This window comes from Cheilinus undulatus, linkage group 5, assembly GCF_018320785.1.
Source record: "Cheilinus undulatus linkage group 5, ASM1832078v1, whole genome shotgun sequence".
NCBI classification, from domain to species: domain Eukaryota; kingdom Metazoa; phylum Chordata; class Actinopteri; order Labriformes; family Labridae; genus Cheilinus; species Cheilinus undulatus.
The window spans coordinates 29574502-29591810 of NC_054869.1; the positions used below are offsets into that span (position 1 = coordinate 29574502).

Genomic DNA, 17309 nt, shown 5'->3' on the forward strand with positions numbered 1-17309 from the left:
TGTAGTTTTTGTTGCAATTATACCTCCACGCCGGTAGATGGCTCTACTGCACAGGCATGCCGCTAACACCTATAACGAAGGAGAATATTCACTGCAGGCTCCCTTGCCATATCTTAGGCGACTTGACCACTAAATTTCCTATTATATCAAAACAAAAAAAAATGGATACGAGCGAGGACGACATTGAGGAGGATGAAAACGAGTGGAGGACCAGCTTCGTTGATTCTGTCCCACTGAGTTCTGCTCCTGTTGCTTCAGGTAAAGTATGAAGACTGGGGGGCGTATACACGGAACTGTCCTAAACCAAACTGGCTTCATATATTTGTCATATCGAGAGATTAACGGCGCTTTCTGTCATCTATGTGCACGTGTCTTTTGGCATTTGACTAAAGTATAATTTTAGTTTCAGGCTCTGGCCTCCCTAAGACTTTAGAACCAACACCTGAACATAAAGTGATTCTGCATTTTGACCTGGACTGCTTCTATGCTCAGGTAGAAATGATCAGAAACCCAGCACTGAGAGAAGTCCCTTTGGGTAAGTCTACCACAACAAACCCTCTAATGTGGAAGAAAGGCTGACTCTCAGATTTGTATGTTCCAGAGATAATAAGGCTTAATAATGTTTCTCATATCATCAGGTATTCAACAAAAATACATCATAGTTACTTGTAACTATGTGGCAAGGCAGCAAGGTGTCACCAAGCTGATGTCTGTGACTGCTGCTAAAGAGAAATGTCCTCAACTGGTGCTGGTAAAAGGGGAAGACCTGACACACTATAGAGAAATGTCCTACAAAATGACTGGTAAGCATAAGTGCTACATCCCAACAGAGTGCAAGTTTGCAAATCATAGCTTAGATTTCTTTAAAGTTGTAGTAGTTTTTAAGTAGTTAGAAAAGTATTCAATTTTGCCACTCGATAGGCACATAAAGTATTGCACAAAGTAAACAAGCTTTATTCACATCATGTCACATGGATATGCTAGTAGATCCCATTGCTACTTGTCAGTTTGGTGGTGGACTTGAGAGCATATTTAAACTGAACACAAACACTAAACAGTAAGATAAATAAAGTGTCACATTTACCACAGGACACTTTTTTGATGCTGTTAATCTTTGTCTTTTTTGCTGTTGACTTTGTTCATCAAAATGAAGAGCACAAGTATAAAATCTGTCTAATGTCACAGTCCTGCTGTACAGTCGCAACAGCAGCCTAACCAATCCTCTGTGAACACAGAATACATTACCCATAAACCAGTTCATGCTTTTTTTAGCCTTAATAAATATTACTGTTTGGAATAACATTTTAGCTGGCATGTTTTATTTTATTCTATTCTCTTTTTTACCTCTTTCTTTGCTTCATGCAGAGTTGCTGATGTCCTACTGTCCACTAGTTGAGAGGCTTGGGTTTGATGAAAACTTCATGGATATCACATCAATGGTTGAGAAAAGGCTTGCAGAGATCCCAGCGACTGATGAAATTTCATTCAAAGGGCATGTCTACAACCATACAAGTAAGTGAATTCTGTGCAGCTGCTGTTTATGTGTGCACATCTGCTTTATGGAAACCAGGAAATGAGCAGTGAAACAGACACATAAGCTAAAAGCTGTAAATCATTTGCATTGCACTTTCGGTTCCAGTGAACATGAAATTTCATACTTCAGGAGTCCCCTGTAAAATCTCATTTTTTTAAAGCACTGATGAATACAGTTTTGCTTTTCTTTTTCTGCTTAGCTGCAGATGTTAAAGCCAGAGATCATCTAAGGCTGGCTTTAGGTTCACACATTGCAGCCGAGCTGAGAGAAGTGATCCACAGCAAACTAGGTCTGACAGGCTGTGCTGGTATTGCCACAAATAAACTACTGGCCAAACTGGTATCAGGCACCTTCAAACCCAATCAGCAAACTACTCTCCTGCCAGAGAACGTCAGTGACATAATGGGCTGCTTGAGCAGCCTCCGCAAAGTACCTGGTAAAGAGATTTATTCATGCGTCACTTAACTCATTCTGTATCTTATAACTGTTAACAGAAATGTTTACAAGTATATAATTAAAGATTAATATATATTTAATTTGATCACAGTCATTTTCAACTTTATTTTTTACTGTTGTGTCTTTTGAATTTTCCCAAGGTATTAAACTGCTTTGATAACTTAATATATCAGTTGTTGGATTATCATAGAAATAAGTAAATTATTTAGCCATTCATTTTTTACTCTAATAATAGTAGATATAGTTTAGTTATCAGTTATAGTTTTACTCCTCTGTATTTTCAGGGGTGGGTCACCAAACTGCTAAAAGACTTCAAGCTCTGGGATTGACAAGCGTGAAAGACCTGCAGCTCTTCTCATTGAATGACTTGGTGAGAGAGTTTGGAGCTCCCAGTGCTCAGAAGTTAAAGAATCTCTCCCTCGGTGTTGACGACTCACCTGTCACCCCCACTGGAGCCCCTCAGGTAGGCAAGGATATCCCTGAAATCATATGTAGTGCCATTGAATTGTTAAGTCACAACAGCAAGATGGATTAATGTATCCCATAGTTATGGCAGTGTGATCTTAAAATAGTCTCATTATTCAAAAAAATACTTCTGCTTAGCAAATAAGAAAGCTGTTAATTACAGACACAAAATTTATACAACCAGATAGATAACTGGAAATAAAGCATCTGTCATGCACCATCAAGGCTGTCAGTATATTTTAAATTTCCAGCTATTATTGGGCAGAAGATGTGACCTGTTTACAAACTCTGAAAATGTTGTTAATTTGGGAGTCTTACAGAAGTAATGAATAGAGCACCTGTATTGACCATTGGCTAAAGTGTTATTTTAAACATTGTTATTGGCATCAGCTCTTTCTTACAATCATGCATTTTATTAAAAGGGTTGCTAAACCTGGAATATCAAACAATAGAAAGATGTGTACATCAAATAAAAATTCGTTTGATTCTACACATTGGTAATGAATAAAATTTGGATTATGGAACAGTATTTAAAGATGAAGGGCATTTAAAGGCAGTATTTCTTTCACCACCACCACCCAACAAATCCCATTTTTACTAAGGACCCGTATACACAACCTTGAGTGAATTGAACATTATTCAGTTGTGATAATCAAAAGATCTTAGATGTTACATGTTAAGAATTTTTCTCTCATTTTTATCCTCCATATGTTTCAGTCTCTCAGTGATGAAGACTCCTTCAAAAAAATGTCAACAACCAAAGAAGTTTTGGAAAAGATCCATGAACTCCTGAGCAGTCTAATGGAGAGGTGAGTACTTACCTGATTATTTAAAGCCTTTTTGGTTGTGGTTTTATATGCTCAGTCACTGAACTGAAGCGTCGTGTTTTTTTTAAAACAAGGATGCACAAAGATGGCAGGCAGCCTCAAACCTTCAGGCTCACCATCCGTAAGTACTCAGCGACGAACAAGTGGTTCAGTCGAGAGAGTCGGCAGTGTCCAATCCCCAACCACATTGGTCAGAAGATCAGCTCTGGTAAGTTTTGGCACCAAGAATGATGAAACGTGTGTAAGCTCAGAATTATGTTTATAATCATTTATAAGTCTTTCTTCCCTTGGAAATAAAATTTGCAAAATTATGTTTATGTTTGCCTCAATCAAAACCACAAAAAGTTTGATCTAAGTCTAGATCTGTCATATCCATTGAGGCTTTCAGACCACGTTCCACATTATTATGCAAATTGGATTTTAGGGTCATACACAGGACATTTTTTGCTTTTCAATTAAACTCATGGATAGTGTTGTGTCTAAGGGCTCTTTGGATCACTGAAATCAATCTCAGACTTCTGTGATAATTAGTTTGCCAGGTGAGCCCAATTTAAGAAAAACTACTTAAGAAGGATGTTCCACATTATTAAGCAGGCCATAGGTTTCAAGCAATATAGGAAAGAAAAGGGATCTCTCTGCTGCTGAAAAGCCTCAAATACTGCAATGCCTTGGACAAGGTATGAAAATATTACATTTTTCACAAAAACTTAAGTGTGATCATCATATTGTGAAGAAATTTGTGGCTGATTCAGAACACAGACGGGTTCATGCAGATAAAGGCATAATGATGAACATTTCTGACAGACAAATTCATCAGATTAAGAAAGCAGTTGCTAAAATGCCATTACTTCAGCAAACAGGTATTTGAACCTGCTGGTGCCTTTGGAGTCCCACAAACCTCAAGGTGTAGGATCCTCCAGAGGCTTGCAGTCATGCATTAACCTACTATTTGGCCATCCCTAATCAATGCTTACAAACAGAAATGGTTGCAGTGGGCCCAGAAATACATGAAGACTCATTTCCAAACAGTCTTGTTTATTGATGAGTGCCATGCAACCCTGGATGTTCCAGATGGATGGAATAGTGGATGGTTGGTGGATGGCCACCGTGTCCCAACAAGGCTGTGACCTCAGCAACGAGGTGGCGGAGTCATGTTCTGGGCCTGAATCATGAGGAGAGAGCTGGTAGGCCCCTTTAGGGTCCCTGAAGGTGTGAAAATGTCCTCGGCAAAGTATTTACAGTTTCTGAATGACCACTTCCTTCCATGGTACAAAAAGAGGAACTGTACCTTCCGTAGCAAAATTATCTTCATGGCTGGAATGGGCATAAAAGGAGAGAAACTCATGGTGTGGCCCCCATCCTCCCCTGACCTCAACCCTATTGAGAACCTTTGGAGCATTCTCAAGCAAAAGATCTATGATGGTGGGAGGCAGTTCACATCAAAACAGCAGCTCTGGGAGGCTATTTTGACGTCTTGCAAAGAAATTCACGCATTAACTCTAAAAACTCTCAAGTTCAATGGATGCAAGAATTGTGAAGGTGATATCAAAGAAGGGCCCCTATGTTAACATGGAACTTGGCCTGTTAAGATTATGTTGATTGAAATAGCTTTTGATTTTAGAAAATATGACCCCTGATGCTGCAAATTCAACAAAATCACCATTTTCAGTTCTTTACAATGTTTTGAAGCTCTGTTGTGCGTAATGATTTGGAACAGTGCATTTTGAGATTTTTATTTTAGAAAAAAAAGTTATCATTTGGAGGTTTGTTCAATATAATTTCAACTATGCTCTAACGGTTGATGATGAAAATTATACTGACCATCATTTGCATTGACTATTTAGGAAAACAGAGAAAAATATCATTTGCATAATAATTTGGAACGTGATGTAAAATGACAACCAATGCCTCTATCACCGGGAATTTGGGAATTCCGGTCTTATTTCTCTTAGGTCTTATTTCTGCTCAGTTGGAATCAGTTTAATTGTTCTCTTTGCTGCATTCCAAAACAGCCATTTAAAGCATCATTGTTTCTTTTTCTGTAGGCTTCAGTGATGAAGCTGTGGTCCTGCTGGTCCCCCTAGCCATGAAGCTCTTCCACAAGATGGTGGAAAGCAGCGCCTCCTTTCACCTCACCCTTATAAATGTTTGCTTCAGTAACCTCCAGGTCAGAGGGGCTGCTGCCAGCAGGAAGGGCTCTATAACATCTTTCTTCATGAACAGCACTTCTTCCAGAAATCCACAAATCTCGTCACAAAGCCAGGTAATACAGTGAAACTATACATATATATGTATACAATATGTGCTTGTAGGAATATGGGATTCACCACGGCCATAAGGTGCTGGAATAGCTTGAAAATGTACCATGAAAGTGTTTGAAAGTGCTTGAATTTGACCTTGGGGATCATATATGAACTCAGAATAACCAAAAGGAGAATTTTTGTAAGAAGGCAAGAAATATTTTCAGTCTTGATTTTACTGTGAGTTAGGTTTTCTTTTGAGCAGATTATTAATGGATTTTCAAAAAAAAAAAAAAGAGATAAAATGCCATTGAGTCATGGCAGGGCTGGAAAACCCTCAATTTTTTCCATTACTTTGTAATACAGACCACAGAATATTCATGTAGGAAACTGACACAACAAAACACTGTAATTGTTCCAAAGTTTTGCTTGAAAAATACCTAAAAATGTTTTTAAAAAAGTCTCAATCAGCTTATCTTTGAATCTGTTTTAAATGCTGGTAAAAGAGGAGGCAGTTATTTGCTATTCTGTGGCTTTCTCCACTCAAATGACATTGATTTATATATATACACATTAATTTTCATACAAAAGGCAGTTATTTGCTTGTTATTTGCAGTTTTTGCTAACCATTAAAGTGTGCAGACCTTCTTAAGTGGATTTAACAGAAAACACTAAATGTGTTCTTAATAGTATTTTACTGAAGTTGTAAAGACTTAAAAAATGCATTAATGTAATCTCCACAGAGTGTCTCTTTCTAAGAAGTGGTGTGTTTCTCCCTAAATTTCCTAAAATAGTTTTTGCTCCTCCAATAGGATGATTCCTCTCTAAGTGGAAAGAGTCTCAGCACAGATCACCAGTTCATTACTCAACAAACCTCACAGAAGAATGAGCTCACACAAAGCCCCTGTAGCTCTGGGGCAGCATTACATGGCTTTAAAAGAAAACAGCGCTTCCTTGTTGCAGAAGAAGAAGGTCCTCCTCCGCAGAAAGTGTCCTGCCTCACTGCCAGGCCAGACTGCAATAAAACAAATAACAAGATGGCACAGCGATTGCCCCCAAACGTTGACCCCGAAGTGTTCAGGCTTCTCCCTGTAGACATCCAGAAGGAGCTGTTGTCTCCTGTCTACACAGACTCTCTGACAGAAAACGAAGCTTCACTTTTATTTTCAGAATCCCCAAATATTAAGGATAAAAAAGAAGCTGTGGACCAATTTAATTCACCTGATTTATTAGCCACTGATAATCACCAAAATCCTGCAGGCCAGAGTTCATTTCCAGGGGAAGACGTCATGGAAGAAGGGAGGCTGTCATCTGACTGCGAGTTCCCGGGAAATGTGGACCTTAAGGTGTTTTCTGAGCTTCCACCGGATGTTCAGAGGGAGCTGATGTCTGAATGGAAACAACAGAAGCAGGCCACGAAGACTGCTTCATCATCGAATCCCAGAAGGAGCCCAATGCTAAAAGATAGAAAAACTGCAGGAAAAAGCAGCCAAAAAAACAATCTGTTCAAGTATTTCAAACCAGGCTAGAAAACATATTCTTTTACATTATTTATCTCAAAGGAAATCTTCCTGGTCTTTTTTTAAGTGGTTCTTGTTATATAAAATCAAGGTTTCTTGATTTAACCTTTTGATATAGACATCTTGCTAAGGCAGTTTGAAGGCATTTTGTTAATCCAAACTAAATACGGAGGACTGTTGGTGTCATGGAAATGTTCTTTATGTGGATATTGATATTTAAGTGAATACTAAAACAGGATTTGATACAATATTTTCACATAAACAAATAAATCCATAAAGTTGCTTAATTTATAACAACTTGTGTATTTCTTTTCATGGATATACTGATAGATCGATATTTTATTTAATCTTTTAAAAATTAGAGTAATCACCATTTAAAGTATAATCAAGTACTTAAATAATTTGTATTTCTTGCATTTACTAAGAAATAAGATTTATTTATTCATTCATAAAATACTATTATATACTGTTGGTATTTTATCAGATAAGATGTTTTTAACTATTTTTGTTGCACCTGGCTCTTAAAAATATATATAGGTAAACTCACACTTCATTTAAGGGGATTGTTTTTTCTGCTCTTTATCCACCCCTGGTTATCAGTGTTAATTTCCTTTTGGAAATTTATTAAGCTTAAATACAGCTCTATCTGTACTCAAAGTCTTTATGAACGCATTGATTACCTGATTTGACCCTTTTTATGTCTCCCCATTTTAAATTGAGAAAGAGAGTAAATTAGGTGAGACAAATTCCACAATCTTAAGCAGACCAAGCTAAAGTCTTTAGGTTCATTGTTTCCATGTTGTTTTCAGATTGTTTAGAGAAGCAGGATTATGTCTCTGAGCCTGAACAAGTGGAGAATGTTGCCTGGTTGGACGATTTCCACACAAATCCACAGAGGCTCACATTTTTTGTCGGCGGGGGGATACAATCCAGTTTTAAAGAGCCTTTTTCTCCCCTCATGAGAAATACCAGAAAAAACACAAGGTCTGTAAGCACAGCCCTGCTTGGTTCTCACTGGTGAGAAACTCCTCCCTGGATCACATGTAAGAAGGAGGGAAAGGTTCAGGATGGGCCATCGCATCATGATAGAGATTATTTTATTTAATCAGGACAAGCCGAGCTATCTTTGAATGGACCTTGGCGCTTCCTGCAGATAATCTAGGTAAGGTGTTTTGCTTTTTGGGGAAATATTTAGTAGCTTCAAGTTTGTGGGTTTTATAGAGAAACAAGCAAATGCTGTTTGTTTTCTCCAATGGCAATGTGTTTTGTTAGATAAAGAGAGCTGCAGGTTAGTCTGTGAATTACTCACCATCTCATCAGTGTGCTGACAGCAAAGAAGTTGATACTGTTTATCGTGCACTTAGGAAATGACTCCAGATTAATTATAGTTTGTTAGTGCTGTGATACCATAATCTGAGCTGTATGCTCTGTTACCCAGACCTTAGCAAGTAAGAAGATGTTTTGAACACTGAAAAGAAGGTTAACAGTGCTCTGAGAAATCCTGCTTTCATAACCAAATCTGATTTCCATGCTACTTTTATTGGCCTACCCAGCCCAACTGCAAGTGTAACCAAAGCATTGCAGTGACCAGAGTGGCATCATGCAGTGTTCAGCTGCCTGCCCACAGTCCTCACAGTCAATAAAAGGAGTTCTGTCTGCCAAACGGGCTGTTTTTCGCTCAACAAAGTCTGATAAAACTCTTGACTGCTCATGTGGAAGCCAGCTCCAGTCATGTGCTAGTCCCTCTCTGATCAGGGCCTAATGAGAGGGGAGTTGTGACGTCTTGCAAAGCCTGTGTAATGGTTTGCACCCCAGACTCACAACTGTGGCTTAGCTGGAGCTAATTCACCTTTCTGTAGCAGTTCTTTTACCTTACGTGTTTTTACTTTCTCTGAACTCTTATTCAACACGAACCATCTGGAAGTCTTGAACCTAACTGTGAGTTCACCTGTGTTGCAGGTTGAGCACTCAGCTCCATAATGGCTGACTGGGACTATGACTACCTGATCAAGCTGCTGGCTTTGGGGGACTCTGGGGTGGGAAAGACAACTTTCCTCTACAGGTACACTGACAATAAGTTCAACCGCAAGTTCACAACCACAGTGGGCATTGACTTTAGGGAAAAGAGAGTGGTAAGTGATGCTCAATATACGTAGCCAAGGCCTTAAAAGCTGCTTTAAAGGAATAAAAGACAATTTGATCATCATGTTTTGATGTGTTGTGGTTTGGTTCAGACATACACAGGGATGGGTGTTGATGGGACAACTGAGAAGAACTTTAAAGTCCACCTTCAACTTTGGGATACAGCAGGACAAGAGAGGTAAATACAGGACATATTCACAGACTATTCACATGATTAGTGTGGAGGATTTTTTAGATTTTAGGGTATGATGCACGATATTCTTCTGTTGTTTCACTGAAAGACATTTTTTGTCCTAATTGGGCCTCTTTATCTTCAGGGCATGTTTGTGTGTATATTTTAATTGGTGAAACAAACGCTGAGAATTTTCTGCTTGAGCTCAACAATAAAGTTCATTCTATTCAATTTTCTAATCAGTAAAGTACACTTTCTAAATATCAGCAACAAATTCAAACCTTTGGACACTAAAAGTAAATAGGCTAAAGCATGGAACTTTGGTGAGGATTAACATAATTCTACAAATAAAAACTGAGCATTAAAAAACAAAAACCTGAAAATATGTCAAAAGACTACGGTCAGTAGCAGCTCTGAGGGGCTAAGCAAAGTGCTAACACATCTTAATCTAGTATGCTGCATGCTTATTGCTAAGTAGATATAAACCTGAATGATAGCTCAGAATGTTTTAATGTTCTCAAGTTTAATTTTCTTGTATTTATGTTGACTATTGCCAGAAAAATTAGAACTTGACCTGAGGAAGTGGAGGAGTGAAAAACTAGAAATCTTAATCTCATTAGACTTTAGACTAGAAGGTAGGGGATTTACAAAATCAGGTCATTTCATCTTTTGGAAAGATGAAAAGTGTCAACCTGCTGGTGATACTTCTTATTATAAGGAATAATCAATGCCAACAGGCTTTATTATTCTGGAGAACACTAATGTGTATAAAAAAAGGAAAAAGTTCTATCAATCTGAACCACAGTTAATGGACAATTTAAGTTAAAAAAATACATGTATGGCAGTTTGAAGATGGTATCAGATAGGACAAATGTTTTATTAAGAGTCCATACTCTGGAGCAGGGGTATCAAACTCCAGGCCCGGGGGCCAAATCCTGCCCGTGGGACTATTATACCCAGCCCACAAGATCATATCATATTTGTATTATAACTGGCTCACCAGTATGAGGTCTGCAGATTTCCTCCAGTATAATAATATAAACTTCAACTTGATTATTAAAAACATCCTTGTTAAGCCATAAAAATCTGAAAAAGTAAAGAGTAAGAAACATTTCATAAAAAGTCAAGAATGTGGAGAAAGAAATTAATTTGTTTTCATTTTACTATTTTCAAATTTGCATCTCAAGGTTATGATTCAAACTTTTTTTTTTTTTTTTTAATTATTTAATTGATTAGGACAGTGCACATCAATCAACATTTTCACAAAACATGATAATGTAAATATGCCGGAATTAGCACGATAGCTAAATTTCATCCGTTGTCCTAAACTTAGCTTTTTAATCCCATATTTTGACCTATCAGACCCACAATTAAAAGATTTAAGTCATATCTTGACTTTTAAACTCATGATTTCAAATTTGATCTCATATTTTGACCTTTCAAACTTATGATTTCAGCTTTCTCCTTATATATTTGCTCTTTAAAAACATTATTTTCTATTTTTAGCATTGTTTTCTGATCTTTGAACTAATAAGTTGGAATTCTTATCTCAGATTTGGGCCTTTTAGTTTATCATTTTTCCTTTTTTGAATTTTCCAATGATTTATCATCAGTCCTGTTTTTTCATATTTTATTCCTGGTGAAAATGAGGTTGACGGTTATAGTTTAATGTTGACCCTGTTAGGCTCTCAGGTTAGACTTAAATCCAGAATCCGGCCCCTGCTGTGACTGAGTTTGACACCCCTGCTCGGGAGAGTGTGAATGTTTGTATAAAATGTAACACTGATCCATCAAACACTGAGAAACTCTATTGAAAATCTCAAAATGATGGGAGAAAGGACAAAAACAGATGTCCTAAATCTGTCGAATTTATCCACGGGGAAATTGAACATCTGTAGAAAATTTTGTTCAACAAGACAATTCATAGTAGTTTAGACATTCTAATTAAATCTCTAAGTTTCATCTGCTTTGCCACTAGGAAATGTAAGGGATTAACTAAAGTCAACAATGTTTGTCTTCAAGGGGCTAAGAATGCCTCAAATGGTCTTTGGGCTATTTATTCTTAAATTTGGGATCAGCAGATTCAGTAAATTTCATCTCCTGGGGAGTATGATTATTTCTAATAAATTGTTTGCCTATGCATGCAATAGTTATAAAGATATTAAGTAGATAATACAGTCAAAGTTAAAAGTGTCACTGTGATAGTGATATTAGAGAAGACAAAGGATCACCATAGTTATTAGGGTTCAGCCTCTGGGGACAATACCTTTCATTAACAAATGTCACATGAACTCATCCAAATATACCTTGCATTCCTATTAATCAAAACACAGTAGTTTTGTGCGGACTTCATAGGTTTTATTCTGTTTTCAGGTTCCGCAGTCTCACTACAGCTTTCTTTAGAGACGCCATGGGCTTCCTGCTGATGTTTGACTTGACCAATCAGCAAAGTTTCCTCAATGTCAGAAACTGGATGAGTATGTGTCATCTCAGCAGCCAGCACTTCTTCTGGTCAATGCACTTTTAGATCAATGTTTTCTCTCCTGTTACCACAACACTAGGAGTCAACACCTCTTTTTTACAGTCATTGTTCACCTCAGGAGTCTCTGAATTCAGTTTGAAGTTTGTTCATGCATATCAATTTGCATTTCACAGTTTGAAATGACTTCTTCTGTGTCTGTGCAGGTCAGCTACAGGCCAACGCATACTGTGATAGTCCAGACATCGTGCTGGTGGGCACCAAGGCTGACCTCCGTGATATGAGGGACGTTCATGCCAGACAGGCCAGAGATCTGGCAGATAGATATGGGTAAGGTTTTGCACACTTACCACTGTCTGCCAGTTACAGAACCGGTTAAAACAGAAGCCGTGTCAGACTGTGTGAAAAGAGGGAGATGCTACAACCAGTGCTTCTCTCCATTTCTACCCCTGTCTCTCAAAATTTTACTGTCACAATATTCTCTAGTGTTATATAGAAATATCATATGGATTTTATATAATGAAAGAACATAAATAAAATAAAAATTGGAAGCAGATTTGGCTCTTATCAGCTACCTAGAAAAGTCCCAAGAGAGGACAGTCTTTTGTCCTCTTGCCATTTATTTGTGTTCACTGACTGACTGATTTACCTGTCAAGGAGATCGATTAACTGTTAAGAAGAATTCAAGTTTATACTAAAAAGATGGTTTATGAGATCTTTCCTCCAATCTTTTATTAAAGGTATCCCTAAGGATGGGGGAGACTTTCAAGGCCACAGCTGCGTAGAAGGGCTGGTGTACGTTTGCAAAGTCGTAGTCTATCCTAAATTTAGGCAATGATGACCTTTCATGTAAGACCTAGATACTTACTGTTACTTTGAAGCAACACGAATACAGATTTTATTTATTGTTGCCTGTTTCAAAATGCTTCAAAAGCATGCCCACTGATCTTAACTATTGGGACAGTAAAGCTAGTATGTATTACCATACTAAAACTTTTATTCCATCTGCTCCAAAGCTGAGCAGAGCCAGACCTGGAAGGGAAATATTAGCAAGGAGGCAAGTCTTATGCTACTAGTCAAACATACATGCATTGATATTATCAGCATTGATATTATGAGCATTGATATTATTAAAAAACATCTGGGGAAGGTCTATTTACTAGCCCTACTGTTCCAGCTGTTTATTATGTGACAAGGTCAACTTTTAGACAACCTTGTCATCAACTTAAATGACACAAAACGTTAAAATAGCAGCATGTTAAATGATTCTTTTGTTATTATCCTGAAATCCCAAAGATTTACTAGTTTTAGCTGCAAAACTGAAAAATAAAAATGTGCTACTTTTCTTCACCAAACAACACCCTAATCTATCCAAAAAATAAACAGCAGCGCAGTTAGTTGGCTTTAATGTATTACTGCTGCGTTTGATGTTAAGTATGTTGTCTGACATGTTTAGACTCTTTCACTGTAAACTGATGGACCATTTAGTTCAGACAGTTTCAGATGTAACTGTATATTTTACTGTTTTGTATGAGTAGCTGCATTACAGTTCTTTGTGAACATACTGGAGACGATCATGCAATTGAAACAGATTTACTGGGAAAACACTCATCATTACTTCTTAGTATACCACCGGATGGTGCTAGTGATCTGTTTTCATTTCTGCCTCAGCTTTGATTATCCTTTAAAATATTCAGCACAGTCGTTTGAAACCTTTGGGTCCGAGCTCCAAAGTAGTCACATTATTAAAGAAGAAAATACCGTTTTACAGTCTGTTTGGGTGTCTTTGTTTATTTTAAATACCAATCTGTTATCCTTCTCAATGAGAAAAATAGAGCTTTTTTAAATGACCGAGACATTTAAAAATAAGATGCAGGTTATATAACATGTAGTTTCTACTCTTTAAGCAGATAAAAAAGGGGTAAATAACAGAATTTGTTTTATGCATATGTTTTTATCTCCTGCTTCACTAAACTTCTTTCTCTATTCCTGTCAGCATCCCTTACTTTGAGACAAGTGCAGTGACTGGTGTGGATGTGGACCGGGCTGTGACAACCCTGCTGGACCTGGTGATGAAAAGGATGGAGCAGAGCAGTTATGTGGGCCCGAACTCTGAACCTAACGGCAGCCCTGCCACCAGCCATGAAGAGGAAGTAGTGCCTGCTCGGAGGAGGTGCGCCTGTTAATGTCATCGCTACAGGCCTGAATTAACAAAGCATTGTTATAATGCTACTGTGGTCTGGAGTTTGATGAGAATGCCAGAAGATTGAAGAAAAATACTTATGATCCATTCCTAAGAAAAGTAATACTTAAACCTGGCCCAATTACTGTTGGTATTTACTTTATGGAATTTTATTTATTCAAAGCCTGTGCATTGTTAAGTGTAAAGGAGAGAGGAAAAAGTCTTCAAATTTCTGAAGATTGTATATAGTATCTGAATATCTGTATTGTTGTAAAAACTGGGAAGTTTTGAAGACGAGTTATTTCTTCAGAAAGGAAGTCAATCACGGTCAAATGGGTCAAATCAGAGAAAAATACAGTTTTATTTGACACATTAGGCATGATGGAAGAAATATGCAGGCACATAACATATATTTATCATGAAGTATAATCAAAAACATTTAAGACATGGTTACATTTCTTATATGTATGATCAGTTTTGTTAGAACAACCAAGATAGCCAAGTTCATTACATGATTTATGACTTTTATACGATATGTACATAAGCAGCCAAGCTTTTTTATGCATTATGGAACATAGATGCCATGCAGATTGAACAGGAACAAGAATGTTAAAGGGCTGTTGAAAGGACTTGTGTATGGCGCTGCATTTGGAATAAAAACTCTTTATGGTCATGTATGTCACTCTCTTATCATAAAGATATAATGCAGAAAAAGCTATGCTGTTGTTATGACTGGAATTACAATCCTCACAGACTTTGTTAGCATTGTTATTGTATACACACACTCAAAACATTCAAAAATTAAAAGATGAGTCTTAGGGAATGTCTTTCACACTCATCAGCATCAACAGGTTATTCAAACTACTTAATCTATGGCAGGACATTCATGGAGTCATAAATAGGTTCTACCACAGTACTTTGGCACTTGCCAAAAATGCAAGATTGAAATGATTTTTGTGCCACAAAGTGATATTCAACATTAAATTCAACATCAAAAAAGGGATACTATACTTAATCTACTATTATATTGTTTGACAAACATACAGCCAAATAAATCTGTATGAAGCTAAAGTGGCATTTCTCCTCTTGAACAGATGATCTTTGGTGTACAGACAAAACATTCCTCATGAAGAGACTATAGAAATGATCATAAACAACACATCTATGACAAATAAAACATGGCCTAGACTTCATGCTATTCAGGCTTCTTAATAGGATATGTGTTTTTATGGCTGTAGTGGGGGCGGCTCTGGAGACAATACACAAAAGTTAACAGTCAAACAAAGTTTAGTGTTGCTTTGAGGAAGGGCCAAAATTAAATGTTCTGAATTGCCCCAAGAAGGCAGACAAAATGTAATTCTTTGTGTAGTAAAGGGCGGTAAGGAAATGCCTGCCACATTAATTCTGAGTGAGTATAGAAGCACTACAAATGTAAGTGTGAATGACTGCATTGCTCTGTGAGTTTAACTCAATGCAAGAATTTACAACAAGGAGCACATGTTGCAGGGTCATGAGATGGTCATGTGGCCAGCTTTCAGCGATTGGGCCCAGTCCTGAACCCCACGTCCACCTCTTAAATTCAGTCTGGCTTATCTAGGAGGACTGTTTCTTTAAAACCCAAGATTATCTACATTTACAAAAAATAAAGCTTGTTCATTTATTAGTTGATCTGTAGAGGTTTGGTCCCATGTGGAATATAGCAGTAGGTTTTATTTTTGAGCCTTCAAACATTTCATACAAAGACATTGGTGATACTCTTAAGGAAAAAACCACCAGGAATACAAACAATAGCAAAGAACTAAATTATTCCCTCGAAACATCGTCAAAAAGGTTGTAAAAAACTAGCCTAAAAGATTTGTTAGTGCCTTGCATGCAATGCCATTAAAATGGATCATGCTCTTTATACAAGATGCAGCAAGTCATTCAGTATAACGTTCATTGATTTCTCTGTTGTAGGTCACAATACTTTTGATGTGGGTACATGATGAGTAGGCTAAATAACTTATCCTATCAAGAAAAGCTTGTTTATAAATATTTCAGTTCTTAATTATTTTTGTAATTAAAATGATGGCACACTTCAGTACATACGTTGGTGGGGACTATTTAAGGAAATTATCCAAAAGGGTGTTTTCCTGTTGTTTTTAACCCTGCCTCAATGGAAGTAGCAGCTGTTTACAAATTTCACACTTTACTGGAGTATTTAACTCTAAAGTTAGACCCTTAATAAATTAAAACAGGTTTCAACAGAATAAAGCTCTTAGTAAAGTTTATCCCTTAAAAAAAAAAAAAAAAAAAAAAAGGTGTAACGGTAGCTAGTTGTACCAATAGGCAAAGCTTGTCTAGCTAGCTTAACTTAACTAATAAACATACTGTTTACTTTAAGGGGAAAGGATTAGAGAATATTCTGTTGACATGACTGAACTGTGTAAAAATATAGGTTTAAAGATTTTAAATTGGGCTTTATAAGACTAAGCTTTTCACTTCATTTACAAAACGCAAATTGGCCAGCCAAATTGTCAAACTATATCAGTAAAGATAGCAGGGCCGTTTCTAGCTTTGTGAGGGCCCTATGCAAGATGGTGTTTGGGGGCCCCTAACTCGCCAAACAATGATGGAGAGATTCTTAATCCATTAGATGATCTACAAACATGCCACAATCCATTACATTTAACAGGTAAAACAGACGATAGTCATGATAACCTCTCATATTAAATTATTTATGGTCTTGACCTGTAAAATTTATATATAGCATAGTTTACATTACACTTAGTTCAGTTTGTGATATCATGGTTCTTTTGAATAAAGCAAAGTACAACTTCAAAAACCTAACTCAGCTGTATGAATGGGCAGGATTGTTCAAATTAGCAAACTGTATTGTCACAATAAATATCTATAAACTTACAAAAGTAAGGAAATTTTGTTTGGTAGATTATTTCTTTGTTGTAACAACACTGACTGGCAATAAATCTTTACTGTTGGAAAGTCTGTTTATTATCCTTTTAAATGGTGCCACATCTGTACGGAACATACATTTGTGGGATGAGCAGCAAAGCTGAGTATGTAGGTTGTGCCCATGAAAAATTTGTCAGATCTTCTCTGCCAATGCTAAACAGCTTATTCTGCCATTGACTCTTGTTTGGTGTTTAGTGGATTGGATGATTGATGTTTGAAGAAACAAGACATAATGGCAATTTAACAATTTATTCATCTAACAAACAGGAGCCTCAGTAGCGTGTGGAAGAACCATACACAGCCACAACAGCCTGGCACCTCCTCCACATGCCGGTCACCA

General features: G+C 37.2%; 2 protein-coding genes across 3 annotated transcripts; both read left to right on the forward strand.

Moving 5' to 3' along the window:
* Positions 1-69: 69 nt before the first annotated feature.
* Positions 70-7382, forward strand: poli (polymerase (DNA directed) iota). 2 transcript variants are annotated; one of them, XM_041786552.1, is made up of 10 exons: positions 70-258; positions 404-535; positions 639-803; positions 1366-1512; positions 1734-1970; positions 2275-2453; positions 3173-3264; positions 3357-3490; positions 5328-5545; positions 6335-7382. In XM_041786552.1, exons 1-10 carry the CDS (start codon positions 162-164, stop codon positions 7049-7051), a joined length of 2118 nt encoding a protein of 705 aa, XP_041642486.1. In that variant the 5' UTR covers positions 70-161; the 3' UTR covers positions 7052-7382. The 2 variants fall into 2 exon arrangements, with proteins under 2 accessions (XP_041642486.1, XP_041642487.1); XM_041786553.1 differs by having other exon boundaries at positions 162-258; positions 493-535.
* Positions 7383-7970: 588 nt separating this feature from the next.
* On the forward strand, positions 7971-16973 carry LOC121510080 (ras-related protein Rab-27B-like). Its single transcript, XM_041787973.1, has 6 exons — positions 7971-8204; positions 9002-9174; positions 9277-9362; positions 11730-11833; positions 12042-12165; positions 13832-16973. Exons 2-6 carry the CDS (start codon positions 9022-9024, stop codon positions 14019-14021), a joined length of 657 nt encoding a protein of 218 aa, XP_041643907.1. The 5' UTR covers positions 7971-8204; positions 9002-9021; the 3' UTR covers positions 14022-16973.
* Positions 16974-17309: the final 336 nt, after the last annotated feature.

Bases quoted from the DNA above. Each gene is read 5' to 3' on its own strand.
- LOC121510080 (XM_041787973.1), top strand. From the start codon at position 9,022: ATGGCTGACTGGGACTATGACTACCTGATCAAGCTGCTGGCTTTGGGG. The intron at 9,175-9,276 runs GTAAGTGATGCT...GGTTTGGTTCAG, and splicing joins ACTTTAGGGAAAAGAGAGTG to ACATACACAGGGATGGGTGT. The intron at 11,834-12,041 runs GTATGTGTCATC...GTGTCTGTGCAG, and splicing joins CAATGTCAGAAACTGGATGA to GTCAGCTACAGGCCAACGCA.
- poli (XM_041786552.1), top strand. From the start codon at position 162: ATGGATACGAGCGAGGACGACATTGAGGAGGATGAAAACGAGTGGAGG. The intron at 259-403 runs GTAAAGTATGAA...GTATAATTTTAG, and splicing joins TTCTGCTCCTGTTGCTTCAG to TTTCAGGCTCTGGCCTCCCT. The intron at 2,454-3,172 runs GTAGGCAAGGAT...CATATGTTTCAG, and splicing joins CCCCCACTGGAGCCCCTCAG to TCTCTCAGTGATGAAGACTC.